General features: G+C 37.3%; 2 protein-coding genes across 2 annotated transcripts; both read right to left on the bottom strand.

Annotated features, from left to right (window-relative positions):
- Positions 1 to 1060: 1060 nt before the first annotated feature.
- On the bottom strand, positions 1061 to 2173 carry crygs1 (crystallin, gamma S1). Its single transcript, XM_081384159.1, has 3 exons — positions 1953 to 2173; positions 1512 to 1754; positions 1061 to 1437 (listed from the first exon to the last, which is right to left on the bottom strand). Exons 1-3 carry the CDS (start codon positions 1959 to 1961, stop codon positions 1165 to 1167), a joined length of 525 nt encoding a protein of 174 aa, XP_081240285.1. The 5' UTR covers positions 1962 to 2173; the 3' UTR covers positions 1061 to 1164.
- Positions 2174 to 3934: 1761 nt separating this feature from the next.
- On the bottom strand, positions 3935 to 16139 carry krt222 (keratin 222). The gene is made up of 9 exons (XM_081383909.1): positions 15831 to 16139; positions 12390 to 12472; positions 11108 to 11261; positions 10116 to 10364; positions 8907 to 9011; positions 7461 to 7681; positions 7040 to 7221; positions 5912 to 6014; positions 3935 to 5710 (listed from the first exon to the last, which is right to left on the bottom strand). Exons 1-9 carry the CDS (start codon positions 16026 to 16028, stop codon positions 5497 to 5499), a joined length of 1509 nt encoding a protein of 502 aa, XP_081240035.1. The 5' UTR covers positions 16029 to 16139; the 3' UTR covers positions 3935 to 5496.
- Between the last annotated feature and the right edge of the window lie 10379 nt (positions 16140 to 26518).

The following is a 26518-nucleotide window of genomic DNA, read 5'->3' on the forward strand; positions in this document are numbered from 1 at the left end:
GCCAAATTTGTTGATTTGGGATTTTTAATGACCACAGAAAGTCAGGACCTTGGTTTCATGTCTCATCCAAAGGACGGTGCTTGTTACAGTAAAGTGTCCCTGTCACTATACTGGGGCGTTAGGACCCACACAGACCACAGGGTGAGCGCCCCCTACTGGTAGAAACCTGTTTTTCACAGAAAGTCTCTCATCCAGGTTCCTGGTTTCTAACCAGGCTCAAGCTTAGCTTCAGTGGGCAACCAGTCGTGGGCTACAGGATGATATGGCTGCTGCCCAAACAGTGATGATTCAACTGTTGATGAACATGGTTCACGTGGTTGTTTTTCTTGAGGATGTTGTAAGTTACAGTAAGAACAGTAAGTTAACTTAGTAAAGTATCTTTAAGGCTATTTTTGCGTTTTTATTGAATTAAAAGCCCCAGAGATATAAGTAAAAAGCTAAAATCGTAACTTTTAGACGTTTCATTTAGCAGTCACATTATCCGTGTAAAAGTAGGCTACTGTGTTTACAAATTCCTTGTTCATTATCGTGCAACACTGTAGTAAACGGAGCAATAAGGAGAGTCATTTGCACAGTTGACTACGTTTAAAACAATTTGCAGGTAATTATATTTCTAATTTGATTAATTTGAAGTTGATTTTAGAATTTTAAATTGCATCAGTGTCCTTCAAATTTATGATTTATAACTTTAGATGCTATTTGGAAAGACCTTATAAACTCCACCTGACCACTAGGGGGCACAAATCACGAAAAAAGCAATTGATACGCCATTCAGCCAAAGTAGACCCATTTACATAGTTGCAGACATTTCGATTAAGTTTGTTTCCTTGAAAAGTTTGCACCAAGATGATGAGGAGTGATAAATTTAGGACAGGGTTTGGCAACCTGCATTAACCATTGCGCGAGAGAGATTAATATTATTACACTTGTTTATTTTCGCACCTGGTATGCCATACCTCTTGCAATAATCATTAGTCTGTTTTATTTCGGTATTATGTAACATGTAGTTTCCAAAGTTATTCACACATCCACAAAAAGAGACAGAACCCCTTAACGGTTTCATTTGCAACCACACATTTATTAATTTAGCACAGGTGTGTCGATGCTGTTGTGGTTGGGCAGGTAAAGAAGGGCTGCAAGATGGATGGATTTAAAGGTCAGACGTCACTCCGTCAGGCGTTTGAAGGACTGAACCGTCGGGCAGACGGCGCCCCAGTCCACAGGCTTACGATATTCCCCCTTCTCAAGTAGGTACTGGCGCCCCCTGTAGTTTGGGTGCTCGTAGAAGATCCAGATCCCGTCCAGCACCTTACAGGAGTGAACCTCGCGTGTACGGAAGCGCTCCACCACGGATGGACAGTCCTCGGCAGTCTCGTGTACCTGGCCGGCGAAATCTCCCTTGTCATAGAGTTGGATCTTATACTCAGAACCGCTTACCTGGAGAGGAAGGGACACCTATTGAACATCAAACAAGCACTACACAATGTTTTGCATTCATGTGTGCAACTTACAATGTGGATCATCTTGCAGGAGCAGAGTCGGTCGTTCAGACCCATCCAGCGTTGGTAATCTGGATACTCGCCCCGGGTCAGAACATACTGGTAGCCTGAGAAATTGGGCCTCTCATAGACCACCCAAGCCCCGCTCTCCACACGGATGGAGTTACACCGGTTCAGGTAGACATGGAAGTCCGAAGAGTCGCTGTCGCACTCGTACCGGCGGCCCTGGAAGTTCTTGTCCTCGTAAAAAATTATCTGTACGAAGGAGACGGTGGAAGTTTATTTCATCCTTGTATATTATTATAATAAACTACCTCTGGTTACATCATAGGTCTATATGTAATTTAAAAAATATGATATAAAAATCTGTAAAATATATATAAAATGGAATAAATATTTTTAATAAAATGATCAATAATCAGAGCAGATTGTCCTGATCACCTTCGTACTCACCCGGCCCATTCTGCAGAGGTTCAGCTGGCAGCGGCGCCTGTGGAGGGGGTAGAGGTGTGGAGCTGTGCTGGTTCAGGCCCGTCCCACTCCAGGTCTTTTATACCCAGACATCTCTCTGTAAAGAGGACATTCGCTTTGTCATGAAAATCAGATCCAAAAATTGAGTCAGTGCTTTCTAGAAAAAGACAGGTGGATTATAGGGCATAGAGACGGCAATGTGCGCAGGGGTCTGTTTGGATGTGTGTTTATTCAGCTGTGTTAGTACACACACACACACACACACACACACACACACACACACACACACGCAACCACAAGCTCTCATTTTGAAATTTTTGGTTAGAGAAGTGGATAACCAACTTCCTGAGGCCTACACAACATTCTTGGCTACACAACAGCCAGTAGTAAAAACAAACAAACGTGTGTAATACACTTAAAAATGTGAATACGTGCAAGCTCAGATACACACAAAATGCCATTCCTGGCTGCAAGCTAAAATCTCTGCCAAATTTCAGGGGATTAGATAAGCTTATATGGCTTCAGTGTGACCTAGTTCCATCCAAAAACGCACAGACAGTTAATTTTTTCCTAATTATTTGCTTAATATATTCATATATAACAATACATATTCTTTATGACTAGCAAAAACAGCTCCCAGCTAAATGCTCTTGGAGGACATTAATATATGAAAATATACATTGCATAATAGATGGCTAGAAGTGTCCACAAGAAACAAAATCAGAGCTTGGATGAACAAGAAACTGATTAAAGACACAAACAGAGGAAGATATTGAAGCTAAATATGCTAGTTAGCTAGCTAGTTCAAACAGAGACAAAAAATTTAGATTCCAGATTTATAATACATTAATAATTCATGAATATTCATGAAATAGACAATACTATGCATCTGTTGAGATTCTAAAGTGTGCAGACAGTCTACACTTTGCTATCCCATAATGCCACATGAGTTGAGGATGAACGCAAAATGGCGGAGAGCTGAGCTTAAGCCTCTCTTTTGTGTGCTATGGGTACGAAGTCATCCTTGTGGTAAAATTGTACTTTGAAGCAGCAGAGTAAATGATTTATGTCAAAGTTGCCTACAGTGGCAGATAGACATATATATCTGCATACCTCATCAAATTCAGTGCACTCAAAAGTATACAACACTTTATAAAAGAGGAGGGAAACTTCTTGTGTGCCCTGCATGTTCATATATGACCACTAGAGAGCAGCATTCATTCTTTCTTCATAACACTTTATCACTGCCCAATTAGCCACAACAATGTATCATATAGCATTTAGGCCGACTTATATTTTCCTCAGAAAATGCAAAAATATTACAAACACTATTTGTGTACTAATGGAGATCCTTTTGACTGGTGTAAAATCTATATTTGAAGTTGAGTAAAACATTCTTAGATTCTTTTTGACACTGGTTGTCGCTTTTCAGGTTCAGAATGGGTTTTGCGGTTCATATTCACTTGTGAAGTTTATCTTCATGAAGAGCTTTAATATTTCACATATTAGGCCCACATCCCAAAATATCAAAAGCATACCATTAGGTTAAAGTTTGGACACCAATTACTTTCTTTGCACTTCGCTGTCAATATGAATAGCACACATTGTTTGCATTAGCCTTTGGCTAAATGTTTTGGTTTTGTACATTTAAACACTGCTTGTCAAGCTTTGGCATTACATCTCTCAACAACTAAACAATGCACAAATGGTTTTGGGCATTGTTAACATAAAAAAAACAATGCTAACCTGCTATGTTTAACAACTGTGCAACATATTTTGTTTTTCGTTTGCCATTATCTGTATGAAACCTATGTTAAATCATTTTCATTTGTCATTTTTGTAATGTTACAATCTGTTCCAGGCTTAACTGGGACGTCCATGTTGTGTTCTAGTTTTCCAGGCACTGTGGTCTATATATTGAAGTATCTTTGGACAGCTTTGCTCATAACATAAATAGCTCATCTGGAAATAATAATAGCTTTATTAGCACCTGTCATACAGTGTTTAAGCCAAATCACTCAGCAGGGCACAGCTTATGGATATTATACAGATGAAAAAAAAAAAAAGGTTATGTTTCACAAAAAGCAACTTAGTCATCTGGAAAAAGAACGTAGAATACAGATAAAAATCTGAAAGTTAGCCTCTAAAGTGCATATCAAATAGGCATTTTTACCAATGCATACAGTGTAATTTCTCTTCGCATTTCTTAAAGTGAGTCACAATCCCTTGAGGTGAAACATGAAGGTTCTCCTACTGTATGTGACACCAGAGTGTGCAATACATAATAAACTAAAGCGCTAAATAAGCCCATAAGGTGATATCATTCATATATCAGGGATATAGATTCATTCAGATTTAATATAACTTTAAATTAAATATATGTATGTGTATTCATTTCTTCAGGAAGAACCCCGTGTATTTACAGTACAACAACAACCAGAGGTAGGGTATGTAAATAAATCAATTTAAATTATTAATATATGCATGTGAGTAATGCAAAATCTTTTAATGTAGTGTGTAAAGCATGATCATGTCAAGCTTTCAATCCTGCATAATTTTAGATTGGAAGACACAGTATTTGCGCTTTAAATGAAGTGTAAACTATATGCATTCGTAATACGAAGCAATGTAACTTTGAGGCGAGCGTAATTAGTAGAGAAGATTGTAGTCAAAATTTTACTTTTAGCATCTCGATCTCTCCGCAGTGATAGACTGATGACTTTTACTGCTGCTCATTTTGTAAACGTATGTGCGGGACAGTACATCGGTGTTGCCATAAATCTTTAGTTTTGGCTGCTGAGTTTTGCTATTCTTGCAAATTTCACAATATTTTGTTTTGATTCACACTACAGTTTCCTGCAGAAACAGAACTTGATACGCCCTTAGCGTTCACTGGAGTGTAAAATTAATTCCAGTAGCATTTGTCAAATGCAATAAGGCATCTTTTGTTACTCTGAAATCTTGTCTGTATCCACATTGACCATTTTTCACTGTGAGACTTAAGACTAAGCTCTGTAAATATATAAACTAAACGAATTTTCACAAACTAATTGTTATTCTATATTTTGAGTAACGTAATATATACTAATAATCAAAAATAATGTGGCAGTAGAGTGTCCACAGAGAACTTCATACTCTAAAGCGCGAAATTTGAAACACCGCGAGACATAGCCTACATACTCTCCATTTATTTTCATAGACCTAAGTTTGAAGAAAAATAAATCAATTACAAATTAATTTTGCTTGCAATTTCTTAAAGTAGCCTTATGTGCAGTGAATTCATTACAGTCATAAGAGCAATTTGGCTTTCTGTTTTCGAACACTTCACTGGTGATTTGACGTTTTTTTTCCCCTCTCAAATGGCAAAAGTTCTATGACGTCACTAAAGTGGTTCACTTTTCATTAGCTGCTGAGAAATAGAGACATGGTCACCACTACTTAATTGTGACGCAGTAGCATTGTGAGGTCACAGTTGGGATGTGGTAGCATGGCGATGTCACAGTTGTGGTGTAGTAGCATTGTGACATCACTGCGCAAAGGTGGGTATGCTGCGAGACCGCCTCATGACCAGACGGACCTCCACGTTAGGGAGACTGTCCTGTTTTATTTGGCTGCAGCCCTCGTCCGCTACTGCCATGTGAAGGTCGAAACGCAGAGACACAGACTTCTTCCTCAGCTTGGGATTTCCTTTAAAGAATGAGCCTTCCCACTGCCTGATGACCTTGTCAATCTTCTCTGTCCTGTCGTACACAAAAAAAAGCAAAGTAGTAAGGAGCAAAATCTGTTAATAAGGATGTTTGGAGCATGAGATGATGATGAAGAAGTTCCACCATCTTTTTATTGCCTGCGAAGTCACATGCAAGCACGTCAAGATCTTTGTTCTGAATGTGTGAAATGCTTATGGTTCTTCAGGCTTGAAAATGAGTCTAATGTAAACTCACTCCACATTTCCGTGACCCTCGGCACTCTCCCTCACTACATTTCCTTCCAGAATCTCCTGAGTCTTCACAGTACAGATCTCCCCGTCTTTGTTTCTGACTGGTTCTGGATGAAAACAACAAACAAAAGTTGCATAACATCTCTCAGACTCACAGTTGTATGATGAAACTGTTGTTGAGAATGACACCTCAAGTCTGAAACAAGGTTAGCCTAGAACTCTAGATGCACCCTAGCGGCAGCAAAATGTATTTTGCAGCCAGGGTAGTCTAGCAACTCTCCGTTGACTTTCGGAGCTGTAAAAACCTTAATTGGGTCAGGCCAATCACATCGCGTATAGAGTAGGCGGGGCGGGCTTAACATAATGACGACAGAGTTGCGACGGTTCCCTACTACTTGAAAACTAAGAAGAGTTGCTGCTTCTTGCGAACAGTCTTTCGAATCGGCTTTGGCCGCGACTCTGGAGGACTTGGAGTTTTTCTTTGAGAAAAGAGCAAAGAACGGCACTAAAGTCATTCTTAAAAAAGGTTCACGAGTTCACACTTACAAATAAGTCAGATAGAATAAATGCGTATTTGGCGTGCTGTCCGAGGAGAGGGCTCCGGGCTCGGTATTTGGCCCGAACCCAGAGTACTCCCCCTGTATTCCTGGCTGTGAAAGAACAAGCCAAGAGTGAGGAGTCGGGGTGGTGGAGGGATGCTGAAAACTGTCAAGGAAGTTAGGTGAGTTGACAGAGTGAATATATATATGCTTCCTCTCATGCTGATAGGGTAGACATGGTAATTGTTTGATGAGTTGATTGATTGATTGCTTGATTATTTGAACGTGCTCCTCCCGAACTTTGTTAATAAAACATCATAAGATGTGTTCGTAGTTTTGCCGGACAGATTCAAAAGTTGAATCTATCAACTAACGTCAGCTCCACTGTTGGGAAAACGCTCTGGTTGGTTGAAGCGCTGTCCTATTGCGTGCAGAGGGAATTTGAAAGACAGCCGTTTATCCCATCCCTCGGATTGAGCCGTGTCTATGGTGAGTTGCCAGACCAAACATCTTGATGTAGCTAAAACAAGGTGCATTTCAGTGCTAGTGTTAGGTTGGACAACGAGTTTGAGGATGTTTTACATCATCCTCACCTGTCAGGGTGACAAGACTCTGCTGTCGTTGAAGGGCTGGGCTTCTTATTGGTGTTCTCTCAGTGAAGAACGGATCAGCAATATCCTCGTCACATCCGTTGGGTAGACCGTTCTGCTCAAGAGCAGAAATTGACCCTTTCCATGGCTTCAGCTTTAGAGACTGACCATCTGAGGTCAGAAACCTGCAATTCAGGAGTGAAAGAAAAAGCACACTCAAGACTACACTCAACTTCTTAGGAACCTTAGAAACCTCTTTGGGTTGACTGGCTGTGAATAATAGCAAGGGCGCACAGCCAACCTGATGAAAATTCCAGTGTATTACCTTGGTAGTTGCATAATGCAACATCATGCAAGTTTGAGCGTGTGCTAAGTGTTTTATTGCATTAACGAATACACCTCAGTAAATCTATCCCTCCCTTACCTGCCCTCCTCGTGTTCTAAGAGTTTCCTATAGGTTGCAATCTCTCTCTCCAGCCTCATCTTGGTGTTGAGGAGCTGGCTGTGGTTCTGTCTCTGGACTTCCAGACCATCCCGCACTGTTTCCAGCTCAGACTCCAGACTCCTTACAGACCGGGACAGATCCTTGAGTTGCACGGAGTAATGGAGCTGAGTGTGGTGTAGGGTGCTTTGGAGACTCCTCTCCTGGTGGGATAAAACAGATTTGTCATTTATTACCAACATCACCAGGGTCAGCCTACAGCACGAGATACTGGGAAAGGCTACAGCATGGATGATGGAAGGATGGATCTCCATGGTTGGTGGAATGGAATAGGGGGATGGAAATAGTGGACAGTGACTAAAGTTTGTAGGGTCAAGCAACACAAGCAAGGCAACTTGTATTAAGGGCAAGTCATTTTAGTGGTCAGTTATTTCCCCCCACAAAGTCTTTTGATGACGGTCCATGTGATGACATAATGTTTTACTGGGACAATTCCACCGGAGCAACCTGGGATTAGGTGCCTTGCACAAGAGCACAATGGTAATGGCTCATGGATTGCACCTTATGGTGACTGAACCATGGAGTTTTTTTTTATTGACGGTCCCCCTGAAGTAACAAGCTATTGAGTACCTTGGCACAATGGTGATGACTCAAGAATCCCAATTTGCAGGGATCAAACTAGCAATATTCCAGAAACTGACAATAACCCCCCGGATAAATCTAACGTTAAGAGGCTGACTCAAGGGCACAATGGTGATAGCATGTGGATCATGCCTTGCAGGACATCAAGCAACCTTCTGTTTATCATCCTTGAGTTTAACCACAAAGCCACCACCATTAAGTATCTTGATCAAGGACACATGGCCACTGGAAATCCCAATAATTCTACAATTTATGAACTGGTCAAGTGGTAGAACAAGGCTCTACCAACACTTGGGTTAGATTTCCAGGGCTCAACCCACATAACATGGTGCCTACAATAGGGTTTGGGATTTGGGATTTGAGCCTACAACCTTCACATAACTAGCCAAAATCATTAAAGAAAAAAAACTATTGTCACTTGAAATAGCCATTTGTGGTTATTCTCAGTACTTGATTTGTAAATTCTGAAGTCATGAAAGGAATGGTGACAAATCCTACAGGAATTCGTCACCCGTTCCCTCAAGGTTAAGTGTTGATGTGCATTTAACACTCAATCGGCACTGCAAACTAATTGTTTGATCTACTAAAATAGTGGTTGAATCCAATTCCGGAGGTTCCGGATTCAGACCTGCGTTCATACAATGTAGCAGTAAGTGACATTTTAATTTCTGTGTCATGTGTTCAGATGAAAGTGAGAGTGTGTGTTTAGGTGTGTCTACATGTTCCTGAATTGGAATATGTGTGTCCGGGTGTGTCTGTGGGCATGTTTGTGGGAGTTTAACGCACCAAGGCACTTAGCGATTCAATCTCGACCTGTAGACGGTGCCATTGCTTTCGGGCCTCAGTGAGCTCGGCTCGTGCCTCCTTCAGGACCTCGTCACCTGCTCTCACCTACCCACAAACCCCAGCACACACAGTGTATACATAAGAATACTGCAGACAACAAAAAAATTATGCATTTTTGAGCCTTTTTTATATTGCTTACCATGGTTTATGGAGGTTTCATCACACTGTGCCTTAGGAAAACTCTTACTCATGGTAAAATGACTTTAATTAATAGCCTCTCTGGCTTATTGTTTTAATCATCAATGATTTACCTCACAAAATAACCACAAAGTAACACAAAAGACCACATGCTCTTGTGGTCTGAGCTGACGTATATCACAGTCTAGGAATCAGCTCAGTCTCCATCTGATAAGAACGATAGCAGTTCCACAGAAATGGAAAATTACATGCATGTGTTCCAAAGTAGGCTGTTCCAAAAACAACATAGTCTTATCCAATATAAATTATAAATGAATACTTTAAATGGAAGGTTCCACTAACAAAAACGTACCACAGTGCTACCATGATTTTGGACATAGTGCCATTATCCTGTCATGTTTATGAACATGGTATCATAGTGTTTTTTAATGTTCAATTGGAATATCATGTTTTTAAAAACATTTCTCATGGTAATACCTTGTATTTTAGACATGGTACCACGTAAATCCTTGTTTTTGGACACCTACCAAGTACCTTGGAGTACTATGGCATAAAATACCCTCAATTTATCACAGGAGTTTTCATAAAGACATGCTGCAATGTGTTGCTGTTTTTCAAGGAGAGTTATGAGGCCAGCGGCCCGTGTTTTTGTGTGAGGGCATAAATTCTCAGGAAGACAAATTAGCAAAAAGCAATGGTTATGCTCAATGGGACTGACATCCCTCATTCTATTTTTAATAATAATGGATGTTTAGCAGTCTTTTCACTCCCTCACACATGCGCACACACACTACGATTGCTCTGCAGTGCCTGGCCAGCAGACCATAGAGAGTGTTTGAAGGAGAGAGAGAGAGAGAGAGAGAGAGAGAGAGAGAGAGAGAGAGAGAGAGAGAGAGAGAGAGAGAGAGAGAGAGAGAGAGAGAGAGAGAGAGAGAGAGAGAGAGAGAGAGAGAGAGAGAGAGAGAGAGAGAGAGAGAGAGAGAGAGAGAGAGAGAGAGAGAATACTCGTACCTGTGGCAGAAACGCAGCCGTAGGGCTGGTTGCATCCTTTCGGGGCCTTGTCTGTGAAGCGGGGCAGGAGCCTGGGGCTGGATTTGGTGGCATGGCTGAATCAGGGCTGCTCTGGGCTGGGCTGGAGTGGTCGCACTGGGTGCTAGTCCGGCAGAGATCCATTCCTCTGCCATCCTCTCCTGCAGCAACCTGCGCTAGCACTTTATCACACTCCTCTACTGCTCGCCGCTGGTGCTGATCCAGCTCTCTCTGTCAGCCAACGAGAAAGAGAGAAAGAGAGAGAGAGAGGGGGTGGAAAAAGAAAGGGAGGAAGAGGAGAATTTAAAGGGCTCCCCTCATGAGGAATCAAAAGAGTCTGACGAAAACATACCGTGGCAGAACTTCTTCCCGAGTCTACAACAACATGTCATTCAGACATCTGCAATCCAATTTCATTTGTCTATATTTGTATGTCATTGGCCCGACTAGTTATGGAGAAGATACATAAACAGGATAGATATTGTTACTCTTAAACCTCTGAGATGATTTGTTCACGCCAACACCAAATATTTGCTGCAAACAAGAATTTCAATTGAAACAGTTGATTCCTATGGAGGAATTTACATTGGACGGGAAACTTTGTTCACTGACAGATAGAAGTTTGCTTTTTGCTTCCATACAAATGTAAAAGATATAACTACAATAGAGTGAGACAACTAATAATACATCAGCATTGCATATTTAACAACTGTGCATGACATGTCCTGCTTTTTTCACATGAACTGGGTGAACACTCCACCATTCTCTACACACACACACACACACACACACACACACCCTTATCCCAAGGCTAACCGCAACTTGGCACTAAAGCATCAGGGAACATTTTTAACAAGTATTAATACAAAAGAAAGACGTCAAGGTCTCTCTCATTAACTTATGAATATGACTGACATGTCATGCACAGTAACAAACAATTAGACACAATCACTAACTGACATTCAGGCACATACCTCATGTTCCTGCATGATTTGTTGCAACTCATTTTTGGATTCATAAAGCTGCTTTTCCAGGAGTGTGTTGGCCGTCTCCACCTCTTTCTTCTTCATGTTCAGCCGTGAGACCTCCTGCTCCTTTAGGAGACGGAGTTTCTCCTCAGTTTCACACCTACACACACATGCACATACTTGGGTATCTAAATGTAACACACACAACGGACTACTATTGTTTTTATAAAAAGCTAAACTGCATTTTTAACCACAAAGTGCATTTTAAACTAAAACATGTTCTATGCGGATCGACTTGACAAGTGAGAATGTCCCTAAAAAAACAATATAAGTAATTATAATTATATTAATAAAAATAATTTTCACAAATGAAAAACTTTCTTTTAGGGTCAATGTCATCAAAAGTACTAATAATTTAAAATAGAATTAATTTTACATCCTTCACTTATTTTCATTATATTTCTTTATTATGCATTTGTATTTAATTAAATTCAAGTATTAAATTGCCATTTCTCACACATCCCAAAGGAAACCCGCCTTAAAGGAATATTACACATTAAATATAAGTTTTTCTTCAATCATTTGGATTCTTAATTCAGTTTGTAAAAACATCCCAAAAAGTGCTGACAGAAATACACTTTCAATGAAAGCACATGGAGCACAGAAATATTAATGTTTTTTTTTTTTTGTTTTTTACAAACTGAAGAATTACTTGTCATTATTTTCTGTGGTAATCAACAGCATGCATTTAATCCAATTTTAAATAATAAATATCACATATAAACATACAGTCTCGGTGCAAGCCCTGTTATTAAATGCATTAAAATGATCATATTTAACAAACAAGGCACTGACTTTCTATGAAAGTTAGACTGATGTCACCCGAGAACATCTTATGTAATTGAAGATTATGTGTCATATTTGTTCTTTTTTTTTTCAGAATGCTTCATTATCAAGCATTCAGTGGTATTTCCAGGCACTTGCTGTTTCTCAACACTAGAGGGCAATCACATATTCAAATCAAAATATTTTTTTAAATATTTTGTTCTTTTGATGTGAAATATTTAATGGGCATGGTCAGAATGCGGTGCGTATAATGAATAAGGTGCACAGTATGCAAATTTTCTGACCAACTTCATTTGGACAAATGTACAAAACATGCTAGGTTGGGTAGTGTATATCCCACAATGCAAAGTCTTTAAAATAATAACAATTATAATTGTGCCAATTTAAAAACCTGGTAATTTCAGGTGGTTTTCATATTTCTTGCTTACTGAGAGTTTCTAACCTGGTCTTTAAATGAGCTGCCCTGCGTTTCACTCCATCGGATTGTAACAAAACTTCTGCATTTTCCATAAGGATCATGCTAACCTGCCAAAACAAACACAGAAGAAGCAGAATTATGAGGGAAAAAAATACTTATAATCAAGATAGAGAACATTATAATTGCCCGTGGGTAGAAATTACCCTCTTAAGCAATTTGATCAAAATTATGATACTATTTATTTAATTTTTAAAAATTACAAGTCTCATTGATGATTAATGGTTGTCAACACCCATCTAACTATGGGAACTTCTGAAAGATTAGGGTGTGCATCAACATGTGGTTTTTCTAGCTGTCTACTGCCTGACAGACAGTATATGCAAAACACTGAAGGACTGAAGGAAGTTATGAAGACTTAAATGCTGCCAAGATTTTTCACCTAATGCTTGTTGTGCACATTGTTCATTACATTGAATGATCTCTTGACGGAGTGATTGATTTCCCCTCCAGAGCACATAAAACAGTTAGCTGTCCAATGCTTAAACAACACAAGTCTGTTTTAAACTATGTTATCTGCATTTTTGCAAATCTTTAGCAGGTTGTTATTATGTTAGTGTCAAAGATCAAGCCAGGTGCGAAAGGATTAACGATCTTTCGCAAGGTCAGTGTGGCCTCTGGCACCGGAACGGATTTAGGAAACACAGGTGTTAGACATCTGTCCAACATCCCTCGGGTAAAAGTTAAAGTACCTCTTAGCCCCACTCAATTCAAACTTTAAAGTCTTAGTCTGTTAAAAAAACTAATGTAAAACAATTGTATGCCATAATGAACATATCCTTAATCTTAATATAAAACGTCAAGTAATTATTGCACGCTGCACAGTATACATACTGTATACTGCAAAAATAGTATGAGTAGTACAGTAGTATGGTATCCTTAACAAATATCTCAAATATGTAATATGCCTTCTAATTAATGCATGTATATTGTACCCAGTACGCTGTACATTGTGCATACTGCAAAATAGTATGCAAAAAAGAGGAATGAACAAATCATTAATCTTGAATATAGAATGTCATGTAATTATTATTAGTGGTATACTGCACATACTGTATACTGAAAAAAAATACCCAGTATTCTGTATATAGTGCATACTGCAAAATAGTATTAGAGTATGCAAAATAGTAGGCAAAAGGTTAGTATGTCATAATGAACGAGAATTTCATGTAATTATTATAAGCGGCACAATATACTGTTCATACAACTGCATACTGCATAAATAGTACCTCAGTAGTATGGCATTTTGAACATATTTTTGAACTCAAATATATATAGTGTCATCTATTACCAACCAACAGCCTAAAACCTGGTCTTCGGCAATTAGCATACTTAGTATTTCAGAAAATTATATAGTATGCATACTCTGCACAGTTTTAGATTTTTACATGACCATACTTGGATTACCTACTAAATATGTCAAAATGTGCTGTATGAAACCAGAACTCCACTGGGTTTGTGTATCCCACAATGCAGTATGACATTCAATATTTCCCATAATATCCTGATCAGACATTTTACACAAACTTGGAATAAAAATGCTAAAGTTTCTTCATATTTTCGTGAAAAATGAAGTGTCTATCAACAGGTTTATCAACATAACAGCTTTCCATAGTTTGGTAGAATATTGTTTCTCTCATGAAGCATAATATTAGCTTAGCACATTATGATTGGCTGTCTGCCATTTTGATGATTTATGAGCCATCGTGACAGCAATGTTTGGTTAATCATGTCAAAAGTGAACTTCATATATAATGTATTTTGAGGTTATATAATGAGTTAGTACAGGTAATAATGAATGTTTATGTGTTTATACAGCTAATGCAAACTGCTAGTCACAAAGGCTCACATAGGGCATATTGTGCTTTGGTTTTAGTTTTTGTTCCGAATGTGTAGTGCGGTATGATGCCATTCCAAACATGTCCGCAGTATCAATTATAGCATGCATACTCTGCACAGAATCCTGCATAAATAGCATGAGTAGCATTGTAGTATGGGATTCTGAACATATTGGTAGAATCAAATATATAATATGTCATCCAATTAATGCATGCATATTGTACCCAGTAAACTGTCCATACTGCATGTTGCAAAATAGTTTTTAAAAAGAGCCGTACAATGCCATAACCAACATCCAATCTTGAATATAGAATGTCATGCAATTTTTACATGCAGCACAGTATGCATACTATATACGCCAAAAATAGTATGATATGAGTACTATGGTATTATGCCATTCTGAACTTATCATGAGACTCAAATATATAGTATGTCATTTAAGTTTTGCATGCATATTGTACCCAGTATACTGTACTTACTGCAAAATAAAATAAAAAATGCTATGCAAAAATAGTATGTCATAAAGAGCATAACATTCTATATTCAAGTTGAAGAATATGTAATTATGCACAGTATACAGTATGAGAACTGCAGCATAGATAAGTATGTGGTTAAGCGTTATGTGGTAGTATGTCACTCAAAACATAGTATATTGTACTTGGTGTACTGTACATACTGCATACTGCAAAATTATATGCAAAAAGAGTCTTATACCATAACGAACACATCCTTAATCTTGAATATAGAATGTCATGTAGTTATTAAAAAAAAACAATCATAGTTTTCCATCTAATTATTGCATGCATACAACATTTTAGCATATTCTTCATAATTAACATACTGCATAATTAGTATGAGTAGTACAGTAGTAGCCATTCTGTAATATGATTACTGCATATGCCATACTGGCATTTTGAACTCAGTGTATTGTACATACTGCATACTGCAAAAAATAGTATGCTTAGTATGCCATTAATCTTGAATTTAGAATAACATACTGCATACTGCATGAATAGTATTAAAATGAGTATGCAAAAAAATATAGTATGCCATAACGAATAAATCCTTAATCTTGAATATAGAATGTAATGCAACAGTACACATACTGTAAACTACAAAATAGTATGAGTAGTTTGATAGTATGCTATTCCAAACATACAGTATGCTTACTTTCAAATATAGTAGTGGCACTAATTTAACAAAGATTTGGGGCCAAACATAAACCAACCAACTTCAATAGGGCTCCTGAAGGCCACCAGAATTGCACATTTTTGACGTTTTTTAACCAGACAAGCCTCTGCAAAATCATTAGCAGAGGCTCCATGACTTGATTTGGGTGTGTCAAAGTACTGCGACACCTAAAATGCGCAGTGGAGCCTCCAGGGGCCGAATTGAGTGGAAATGCATCTGTGGAAAAGATTTAACGTCTTAGTTAGACTCGTTACCTCGAGCCAGTCTGAGGGGTTTTTCAGGGCCACCTTGTGCTAGTGCCTTGGGATATCAAATGTAATGAGAAAGATATGATGCAGATAAGATGCAGGGTAATTAGAGGAAACGTCACCAACCCACCTGAGCCTGAAGTTCCTGTGCCAGCGCCTCCTTGTCGCTCCAGTTCCGTCGAGGAGCGATGTTCCTCATTCCCCACTCGCCGATCTGCTCCTCCAATTCGCAGTTGATCTTTTCCAACTGATTCATGTGCTCCAGAAACCCCTTCAGCCTTTCGTTCAGGCCCCTAAGGGCCGATTTGGGCTCTTCCAGTCCCTCCATGGGGCCCCTTGCGCTGAGCAAAACGAAATGTCTCAGAGCCCGTGCTGTCCTGCCACGCCTCAGATGATAGGATATTTACCGAGTAAATATTTTGCTTGAACACCGACCGTCGACGTGGCTTCTACGGACAGGGACCAGGCCTTTCCCTGGCCCTTGGGGTCGGACTGGTCCTGGGACAGTGGAAGGGGCCAACCAGGGTCCCACCAGCCTCGTGCCGAAGTGAAAAGCAAGAGGCCACAATTTGTGTCACGGGTTTTACTGGTGCTTTTGTTCTCGCTGATCCTGGATTACAGTCACAATTCACACATAAACAACACACACACACACACACACACACTGCACAGGTCAAAGTCCATTTGTGTTTTATCTGCATGTGTGTTTTTTGTTTGTCCCAGCTTTGTAGCTCGCATTTCGTGCGGTTTGGTTGTGTCGCCGTAGGCTGTGTGCATATGCGTGTCTGTTTTCACTATTAGATTCTAGTAATGGATAAAGCCTTCAGTTCTTTTACTTAATAGGTTTTCTGTCTAGGTGAACTCGTCTTCAGGTTTAGAGGTGAGACGTTGAGGCATGTTTAAGAGCTTCAGGGCATGCTTACAAAATACAAACTACATTACAGCTCCAGCATTTCACTTAAGCTGTGTGGATTAACGAAAACATTCTGGGCATTATGAACATTTATGTTAGAACAGAAGTTACTACTACTATACACACATATAGGTTAATATTGTAAATAGATTACAAACAAGAAATAAAGTATGGAAGAATAATAAAGTTCGAGCAAATTCGGAAGCAAATTTTCAGTTTTTGAAAAAAAAATGTAATTCCTGCATATTAACGGATTAATTGTTCACCCAAAGACTAGTAATGTGCACTAACATCGTAAATATTGTCGATTTTGATTACATGAGGACTTTAAATGCTGTAAACATGGTGTATACTGCGTAAATAGTGTGAGTAGTGTAACAGCATGCCATTCCAAACATATCCTTCGTAGCAAATTAAGTATGCCATCTAATTATTGCCTGCACATTATTGGCATATTCTACACTGTTAACATACTGCATAAGTAGTATGCCAAAAGAATAGTATGTTCTCAAACTTATGTTCTAAACTTTCAATAAATACTAAAGACTACATTTTTATCTTATGTTCAGTTTGCATTAATCTCATTATTTATAAATTTATTTAAAAAAATAGAAATCATATAATGCATATTTTATATGAAAAATTATTACAAATTATATGAGTATATATGAGTGTCCTATACACACAAAAATGTTTTATATATAATTTATCATATAAGATTTTGAATGTAACTTAAAATTACATTATTAAATAAAAGTGTTTAATTTTAAAATATTTATAATTATAAAGTGTTATATTCGGTTTTTAGTCATTTAATTAAATGTAGGAACCTGCAAAATCTGCAAATGTAATGAATTATATATAAATACATTAATTGTAATGATGCTATAATGGTGTTATATATATATAATACCATTCCTTGCTTCCTCAGAGAACACACTGTTAGCTCAATGAGAGAAAAATAACAGAGAAAAATCTTACGGCCTTGTGACTTTGAGACAAACAGATGAAGGAAAGAAGTAAGTTGCATATAATGGTGCTACTATAATGACTTGTTTATTACGCAGTTGCGCAAACAGCATGATGACGGTAAATGCTGTGCCAGTTTCTGTCTGTTTGATCTGCCGAACCAAAGTGAAATGAAAGCTTCAGAGAGCACAATAATGCAGGGAAAGTTCATCAGAAGATAAAAAGAAAAGAAAAGCCAATCGACTTACCAACACGCCCTTGTACGACACACCCCTTTTCTTCTCCACTGTCCCTTCCGAGGTGATTTCCACCAGATGCGAGTCACTGAAGTGTGCCAGTCACAGTACAGTGAGAGTCCGTCTGTCTGAGGTGGTCCCACCCCGCACATCTGGTTCTGGGGTGTCGACGTGTCACGGGACAGGGAATGCAGCCCGACCTGTTAGGCCCTGGCGCTGCTCCATGAGAAAACAACGTGGTCTGAAAAAGGAGTGCAGGTAATTACAAACAGGTAATGACTGAGCAAGCGGCTACCTGTCCGACAGCTAAATTACAAGATGGCTTACGGGAAAAACAGAAGCTGTCAACTCGGACCAGCTAACTTTGAGATCGGGAAGGTGACACACTACCCACAGTGTTTTACAAGGACTGCATATTCCCGGTCGTCCCCACCTTTCTACAGTACTGAGCTGAATGAGATCATACTTTAGCATTTTAGAAATGGCAATAGTTATCGAAGCTACATTTATAACATCACAACATTTCCATCAAAAGGTGCATCAATGTTTTGGTTAAGATTTTGTATTGACAATGCAAGAGTCCAGCACTCTGTAAAGTCTCCTCCAGCACATCCCAAAGACTTTCACTGAATTTAAGGTCTGGACTCAGAGGTGCCGATTCATGTGTGAAAATGATTCTTCATGCTCCCTCCGGAACATTCTTTCACAATTTGAGCCTGATGAATCTTGACATCTTGAAATTTTGCCATGATGTGTCTTCTTACATGGTTGTTTAAACAGCGTCCATCAATTAGGGTTAGAAGAACTGTTGTCAAGCATATAACATGCCAGAAACGCCATAATCACTGCAATAATGATCCAATCATAGACTCTTATTTTGGCCGGACACTCAGTATGCATATTTATTTACTTATTAATTAATTAATTTAGTCATATTAGAAAAAATCGAATATTAGTACTATACATACATACATACATACACACATACACACACACACACACACACACACACATATATATATACATACATATATATATACATACATATATATATATATATATATATATATATATATATACACACACATATACATACATACATATACATACTTTTTATTTTTTAATATATGATTTTAATAAACAAATTATTTATTTGTAATATTGTTAATATTAAAAAACATTAATAAATTAATTTTAGCTTATTTATATTAACAAAAAAACATGCTTCATCTAATTCATAAATCTTGACCAAAAAAAAAAAAAAAAAAAAAAGTCAACCACCCTTTTAAAATTAGCTCCATATATTATTCGTAATACAATAATTATGGGTTATAATTCAGCTTAAACTCTTAAGCAGACATGTTATGACTGACATCAGGTTTATTGACACAAGGATGTCTCGGTTAGAAGCTTTTAAAGAATCCAAAGCTTTGCACCAAGATTTGTTTAGTCTTCCTCACAATTGCATCTTTTTGAAGTACTAACAACATTATTGTGGGTGTAAACTAATGGGAATTGCTTATTGCTAATAGCATTAATCCATCACCATAATTTCTATGTAAATAACAAAGAATCTCTTAAGATAATCCGACTTCTGCATCGATTTAAACAACATGTTGAGAAGAACTTCAATTAGCTGAGCTGATCTTAGTCATATGAGAAAGTAAATATAATCATATACAAAGGTGGATGGAAAGGGTTATAAAGATATATAAGTGTAGGGTGTTATTATATAACGGTCTTTTCACAAAGAATGACTTTCCATTGTGCTTATAGAAATTATGATTAATTTCCTTTTCCATGACTGATCTGTCCACATGCGCTAACATGTAACTTACAGTATAACTTTGCGTATATAGTTAATGTCTCAGTTTCCACAGTAGATGATCATATGTCTAATCACTAAGTGTGTGCAGAAAGACAGAAGGTGCCCCACCTGGACACACCTGTGCATTTAAAGGGTAACAACGCAAGGCATGCGACGCTACAACGCACAGGCATGTCCCCTGGATACCATAAACACTACACATAGCTGTGTTGCCACCACTCAAACAAACAATGTAGAAGAAACAACAGTTTATTTAGATAAATGTATCAGATCGTGAGAAAAGTATTAATGATAATTACTGTCTTACATTGCAAGACTAGGAGGCTAGCTAATAGCCTACCTGTAGTTTTCAACCGACAGGTCTGTTCTGTACACCCGGAGAAAGTTAGCCATTAGCATTAGTATTAAACTGGTGAGGTTGTTTTAATCAAGAATGACTACTACATGGAGAAAGTTAGCCGTTAGCATTAGTATTAAATTGATGGGATTGTTTTAATCAAGAAGGACTAATACATGGAGAAAGTTAGCCGTTAGCATTAGTATTAAACTGGTGAGGTTGTTTTAATCAAGAATGACTAATACATGGAGAAAGTTAGCCGTTAGCATTAGTATTTAATTGGTGGGATTGTTTTAATCAAGAAGGACTAATACATGGAGAAAGTTAGCCGTTAGCATTAGTATTAAATTGTTGAGATTGTTTTAATCAAGAAGGACTAATACATGGAGAAAGTTAGCCGTTAGCATTAGTATTAAATTGGTGGGATTGTTTTAATCAAGAATGACTAATACATGGAGAAAGTTAGCCGTTAGCATTAGTATTAAATTGGTGGGATTGTTTTAATCAAGAAGGACTAATACATGAAGAAAGTTAGCCGTTAGCATTAGTATTAAACTGGTGGGATTGTTTTAATCAAGAATGACTAATACATGAAGAAAGTTAGCCGTTAGCATTAGTATTAAATTGGTGGGATTGTTTTAATCAAGAAGGACTAATACATGAAGAAAGTTAGCCGTTAGCATTAGTATTAAATTGGTGGGATTGTTTTAATCAAGAATGACTAATACATGGAGAAAGTTAGCCGTTAGCATTAGTATTAAATTGGTGGGATTGTTTTAATCAAGAAGGACTAATACATGAAGAAAGTTAGCCGTTAGCATTAGTATTAAATTGGTGAGATTGTTTTAATCAAGAATGACTAATACATGAAGAAAGTTAGCCGTTAGCATTAGTATTAAATTGGTGGGATTGTTTTAATCAAGAAGGACTAATACATGAAGAAAGTTAGCCGTTAGCATTAGTATTAAATTGGTGGGATTGTTTTAATCAAGAATGACTAATACATGGAGAAAGTTAGCCGTTAGCATTAGTATTAAATTGGTGGGATTGTTTTAATCAAGAAGGACTAATACATGGAGAAAGTTAGCCGTTAGCATTAGTATTAAATTGGTGAGATTGTTTTAATCAAGAAAGACTAATACATGGAGAAAGTTAGCCGTTAGCATTAGTATTAAATTGGTGGGATTGTTTTAATCAAGAAGGACTAATACATGAAGAAAGATAGTCGTTAGCATTAGTATTAAAATGGTGAGTTTGTTTTAATCAGGAATGACTATAATACATGGAGAAAGTTAGCTGTTAGCATTAGTATTAAATTGGTGAGATTGTTTTAATCAAGAAAGACTAATACATGGAGAAAGTAAGCCGTTAGCATTAGTATTAAATTGGTGAGATTGTTTTAATCAAGAATGACTAATACATGGAGAAAGTTAGCCGTTAGCATTAGTATTAAATTGGTGAGATTGTTTTAATCAAGAAGGACTAATACATGGAGAAAGTTAGCTGTTAGCATTAGTATTAAATTGGTGAGATTGTTTTAATCAAGAAAGACTAGCCTAATACATGGAGAAAGTTAGCTTTAAGCATTAGTATTAAAATGGATACAACTTTGTTTTAATCAGAAAGACTGTAATATGGAGAAAGTTAGCTGTTAGCATCAGTATTAAACTGGTGAGTTTGTTTTAATCAAGAAAGACTACATGGAGAAAATTAGTTAGCATTAGTATTAAATTGGTGAGATTGTTTTAATTAGGAAAGACTAATACATGGAGAAAGTTAGCTTTAAGCATTAGTATTAAAATGGATACAACTTTGTTTTAATCAAGAAATGTAATATGGAGAAAGTTAGCCGTTAGCATTAGTATTAAACTGGTGAGATTGTTTTAATCAAGAAGGACTAATACATGAAGAAAGAAAGTCGTTAGCATTAGTATTAAACTGGTGAGTTTGTTTTAATCAGGAATAACTATAATACATGGAGAAAGTAAGCCGTTAGCATTAGTATTACATTGGTGAATTTGTTTTAATCAGGAATAACTATAACACATGGAGAAAGTTAGCCGTTAGCATTAGTATTACATTGGTGAATTTGTTTTAATCAAGAAGGACTAATACATGAAGAAAATTAGCTGTTAGCATTATAGTATTAAACTGGTGAGTTTGTTTTAATTGAAGAGACCTGTAATACCTGGAGAAAGCTATCCATTAACATTAGCATTAAACCAGTGAGTCTTAGTCAAAGAGGTCTAACCAGAAGAGTTTCTTTATTGATCAAGTCTATAACACCTGGAGAAAGTTAACATTCAACTGCCTGGAAAAATTACCTGTTGTTGGCATTGGCATTAAACCGGTTAGTCTTTTCTGATTAATGAGGTCTATAACGCCTGGAAAAATGATCCATTTGCAATTTTCATTCAACCAGTGTCTTTTCTGATCAAGGATGTTAACACCTGGAGAAAGTTAGCCATTAGGATTAGCATTCAACTGGTTGGTCTGATAAATGACTTTGTTACTGTCGCTATTTGAATTTTCAATGTGAAATTTGGAGCAAAAACCAGTTGAGAGCTGTTAAAGACCTTAATGTTACACTTCAGTTGTTTTTAGGAGCTCATAAAGAGGTGATTCAAAGAAATGCTTCAATTAAGCCAGAATTGTTAGGTAAGATGAACAAACACTCAAACAGGATTAACTGAAAAAAGGCAAAAATGTAATCGAAACACAAACTGTCAACGGTCTTTTGTCGTTAAATGACTCCAGCAAAGTCACCCAATTATCATGATATATCAGTCAAAACAAATATTCATGTCTCGCGCTTAAAAACGCACATTGTTCCGCAAACATGAAACATCATCCCGTTCACCTGATTCGTTATCGGACAATGCGAATGCGTGTCTGCACTAACCACACGAACCATGATCAAAAGCCATGAAAAGAACAGCAATATCACAACAGCCACATCAAAAGACATATTTAACAAAAACTACATGTCGTCAGTGGAAAGAGACTGACTTTTTCAAAGTAAATTATTGAAATGGTGTTATTCTATATATATATATATATATATATATATATATACACACACACAATTATATTTTATATATAATAAATGTTTAATATATTTATTATCTAATTGATGTAATTTAATAAATTATATACATATAATATAAAACATATAATTTGTTAAATTAAATCATTTATGAATTAGTTACATTTTCTAATATAAGAATATATATAATTATAACATTTTATATAGGCTATAGGCCTAGTTAATTAATCTGAAAAGAAGGCATCATCACTTAAAAATTAAGAAAATGAATAGTGACCACATGATGAAAAGGAAATCAAGATTGATTTGTCATACTGAATGATGATCTCATCATAATTATCTTGGTATTTAAAGATTTATATAAATCAGACATATAAACCTTCATGAGAATTTACACTATTAGGCTATATTTACATTTCAAGTGGAAAAAGTCAAAGAAAACTGCATCTTTTGCACAAAAACTACAACTACAAGATTTCACCACAATGAGGTATCAACTGACAGCCTGAACATTGCGCAATAAAACACTTGCATGTAAAGGGTTTAAGTCACGTTTTGAAGTGAAACCTTTTACAAAAGAATTTTTAAATTTGTTTTGACACTGAATTGGCAGTCGCTCAGGGTGAGAAAAGAGACTGCAAGTCTCAGAAAACTATTAGAGGAGTGTCTGATGATGATTAAAACCAAAACAAGGATGGGCACATTAAGTCAAACGACAATAAGACTTGTCAGACAGGTCCGGGTGACGAAATGAACCGTTGGTTTTTGGCTTACCGAGGCGTTAAGTTGACCTTTAAGCCACATGACCTTTGCTGTGTAAACAGAAGTGATGCATCTAACAGCTTGTACAGTATTTAATAGTTTGGCTATTGTCCGACAGGTAGCAGCGTGTGAGAGAAAATCACTTGTAGGCCTAAATCCATTTGCAAAACTTGTAAATTGATGAGCATTTTACATAGCATGGACGCACTTTAAACTCTTATTCATAGTAAACTGATTACATGTTAATGCTTGCACTTAAAAAAAGCAATCCAATGCGCTTTCTGATGCAAGATTTACTTGTTTTGATTTCCATTAACCCCTACTGGTATCATCTTACCTACACGAAACCACGGCCCAGTATCGCCTACATTTGAATTCTGCAAGTTCTTCATCCAAAGGTCATTCCTTAGTCCAACACTAAACACAAAAACAAACTTATTTATACATAAATTATGGCATAGCCTAATATTATATTAGGGTACTGATATGTATAAGATATAATTTATGCTCATATGTTTTATTTATTTAATTATTCTTGTATTCATTCCTTTTTTATTGCCAATATATGCACAGCTTGTAAAGAAAGTTAAAAAACGAGACTTTCCCTGACTTCCTAGGTTGTCTATAGACTGATTTTTAAATGAAGGACTCGGGACGTTTTTCCCGGGAAATTCAAAAGGATGTTAGGCGTCGAGCTCTTCCGTCCAGTGAGTCATGAAACGAATGCTTACACAAGTCCGCGAAATCTGTACTGTAATCATGCAAAGAAAAGTGATTAATTATAGCCTATCATTATTTTTGATGTCTAATTGCTCATAGTGAACTTTTTTTTGTTTTGTTTTTTTCATTTGCTGTAATCAGTTAGCCTACATATTTCAAAATAATTCAGTTCACCCATTGACATGACACAGCTTTCCCCCAAGTAGTTTCTCTCCCCCCCCCCCCCCCCCAAGTCATATGGCCATGCTGACTTGGCACAGCTTACCCCACTCTCTCCTAACAAACGCGGCTGATCAACCTGAATCAAAATAAAAGATTCAAATGAGCGAAACCAGAGCCGTTAAATTTTCGACGGCTCTGTGTGAAACCACCACCAACAAATGGGTTTAAAGAAATTCATGACCCCAAAGTCCATCCTCAAAGGGAGTGGTGATGCACGACAACGGTGATGTAGCAAACGAAAGTGTGTGAGAGGGGAACAATTGATGGTGCGGGCCGAAACAAGCGAACGACGGTCCGCTTGAAAGATGAGTCTAGCCTTCCACGCTGATGGAGACGTGGATTTGGTCTGGATGAAGTGAGCTATGCAGGTGGGAGTGGAAAGATAACACGGAGAACGAGACACTCCCTTGTTAGTCTATGAGAAATGAGCTCCGAATGATGGAATTAGGCTACGACAGGTATGAAAGGGAAAGAAATAACAAAGGGAAAGGTGAAAGACAAAATAATTATGCACACAGACTTGAACTTAGACCAGTATGGAACACGATCATGTAATTGTACCTCACCTTACGGCGTGTCTAGGACATAACTTGCCTACAACTCGAAAACATAATTACATGCCTTAGGGCTGTTAAAGTGTATAGGCTACTTTACTAGAATAGGTTGATAATGAATGACTGGGGAAAGTAAAAGTTCACAATGACAAGCACTTCTTGCGCGAGCCTTTTCGTTATTACTGAACGAATTACCTTCCCATTTTCCATTGAAACTGGAGCTTGTTAGTAGGCTAAGAACCACTTTATGGCGCAATAATTGTGTTGCGTGACAACAGTTCTGGTCCTTCACTGACTAAAGTATGACCTGCTTTGTGGCAGTCAGTTAAATCAAGCATAGCCTATTTCACATACGCTTTCACATCTAATCAGGGCGTGGAGAGACAGTGATAATGAACTAGTGGCTTAAAGTCCTCATTCTGCACATACCGAAGAGGGCAATCACCTTATCATCATCACGGTCACTGTACGGGTGGTATGGAGACACTTTAATTTATGAAGTAAAAAAATCATACACCGTAAAAAATTATATGATCAATAAGTTATGGTGTTTTTACATTACTTTAACTCATCAAAATAAGAAATGCTTAACCTTTTTTTTATAGCCGAAGTCATACAAGAACCAACACATTTTTAAAGACATTTTAATAGCCTAATTTAAGTTGACATTACTTGGAACATCCAAGTTATTAAAAAATTTAAGGCAGCAACTTTTTTTTTTTTTTACAGTGTAAGAAAGTAATAAATATTTAATATAAACATTCACATCTTTAAAATATTCAATTTAGTCGCACTGATGTGTGGTTATAAAACATCATGTATGAAAATAATAGAAGAATTGGTCAATTAGGCTATTATTATTTTTATTTTTTTAAGTTTTAGATTAATTAGCCTACAGCATGTCACACCGCAACCATTCTAAATGCATAAACTACTGACCTTTTTAGCCCTATATCATGTTTAATCACTTTTACTGCTAACGAAAATTACAAAGTGGTACACTTTTGTTATATCTATATCCTGACCCATCAAATCTTAAACTCCAAGGAATTAATGTTTATTAACAAAATCATGTCGATCAGGTTAAGCGTGCCTCAGGGTCCTACGAGCACACCCTGTACACACCTGTTTAATTGTTTTCCGATAATCATTATCATAAATAAGCTGAAATAACCCCACCCCTTGGTCAAACTGTATAAAAGATCCTTAGCTCTCCTAAACCATTAAGCAG

This window comes from Scardinius erythrophthalmus (genome assembly GCF_964197995.2).
Source record: "Scardinius erythrophthalmus genome assembly, chromosome: 14".
Lineage (NCBI taxonomy): Eukaryota > Metazoa > Chordata > Actinopteri > Cypriniformes > Leuciscidae > Scardinius > Scardinius erythrophthalmus.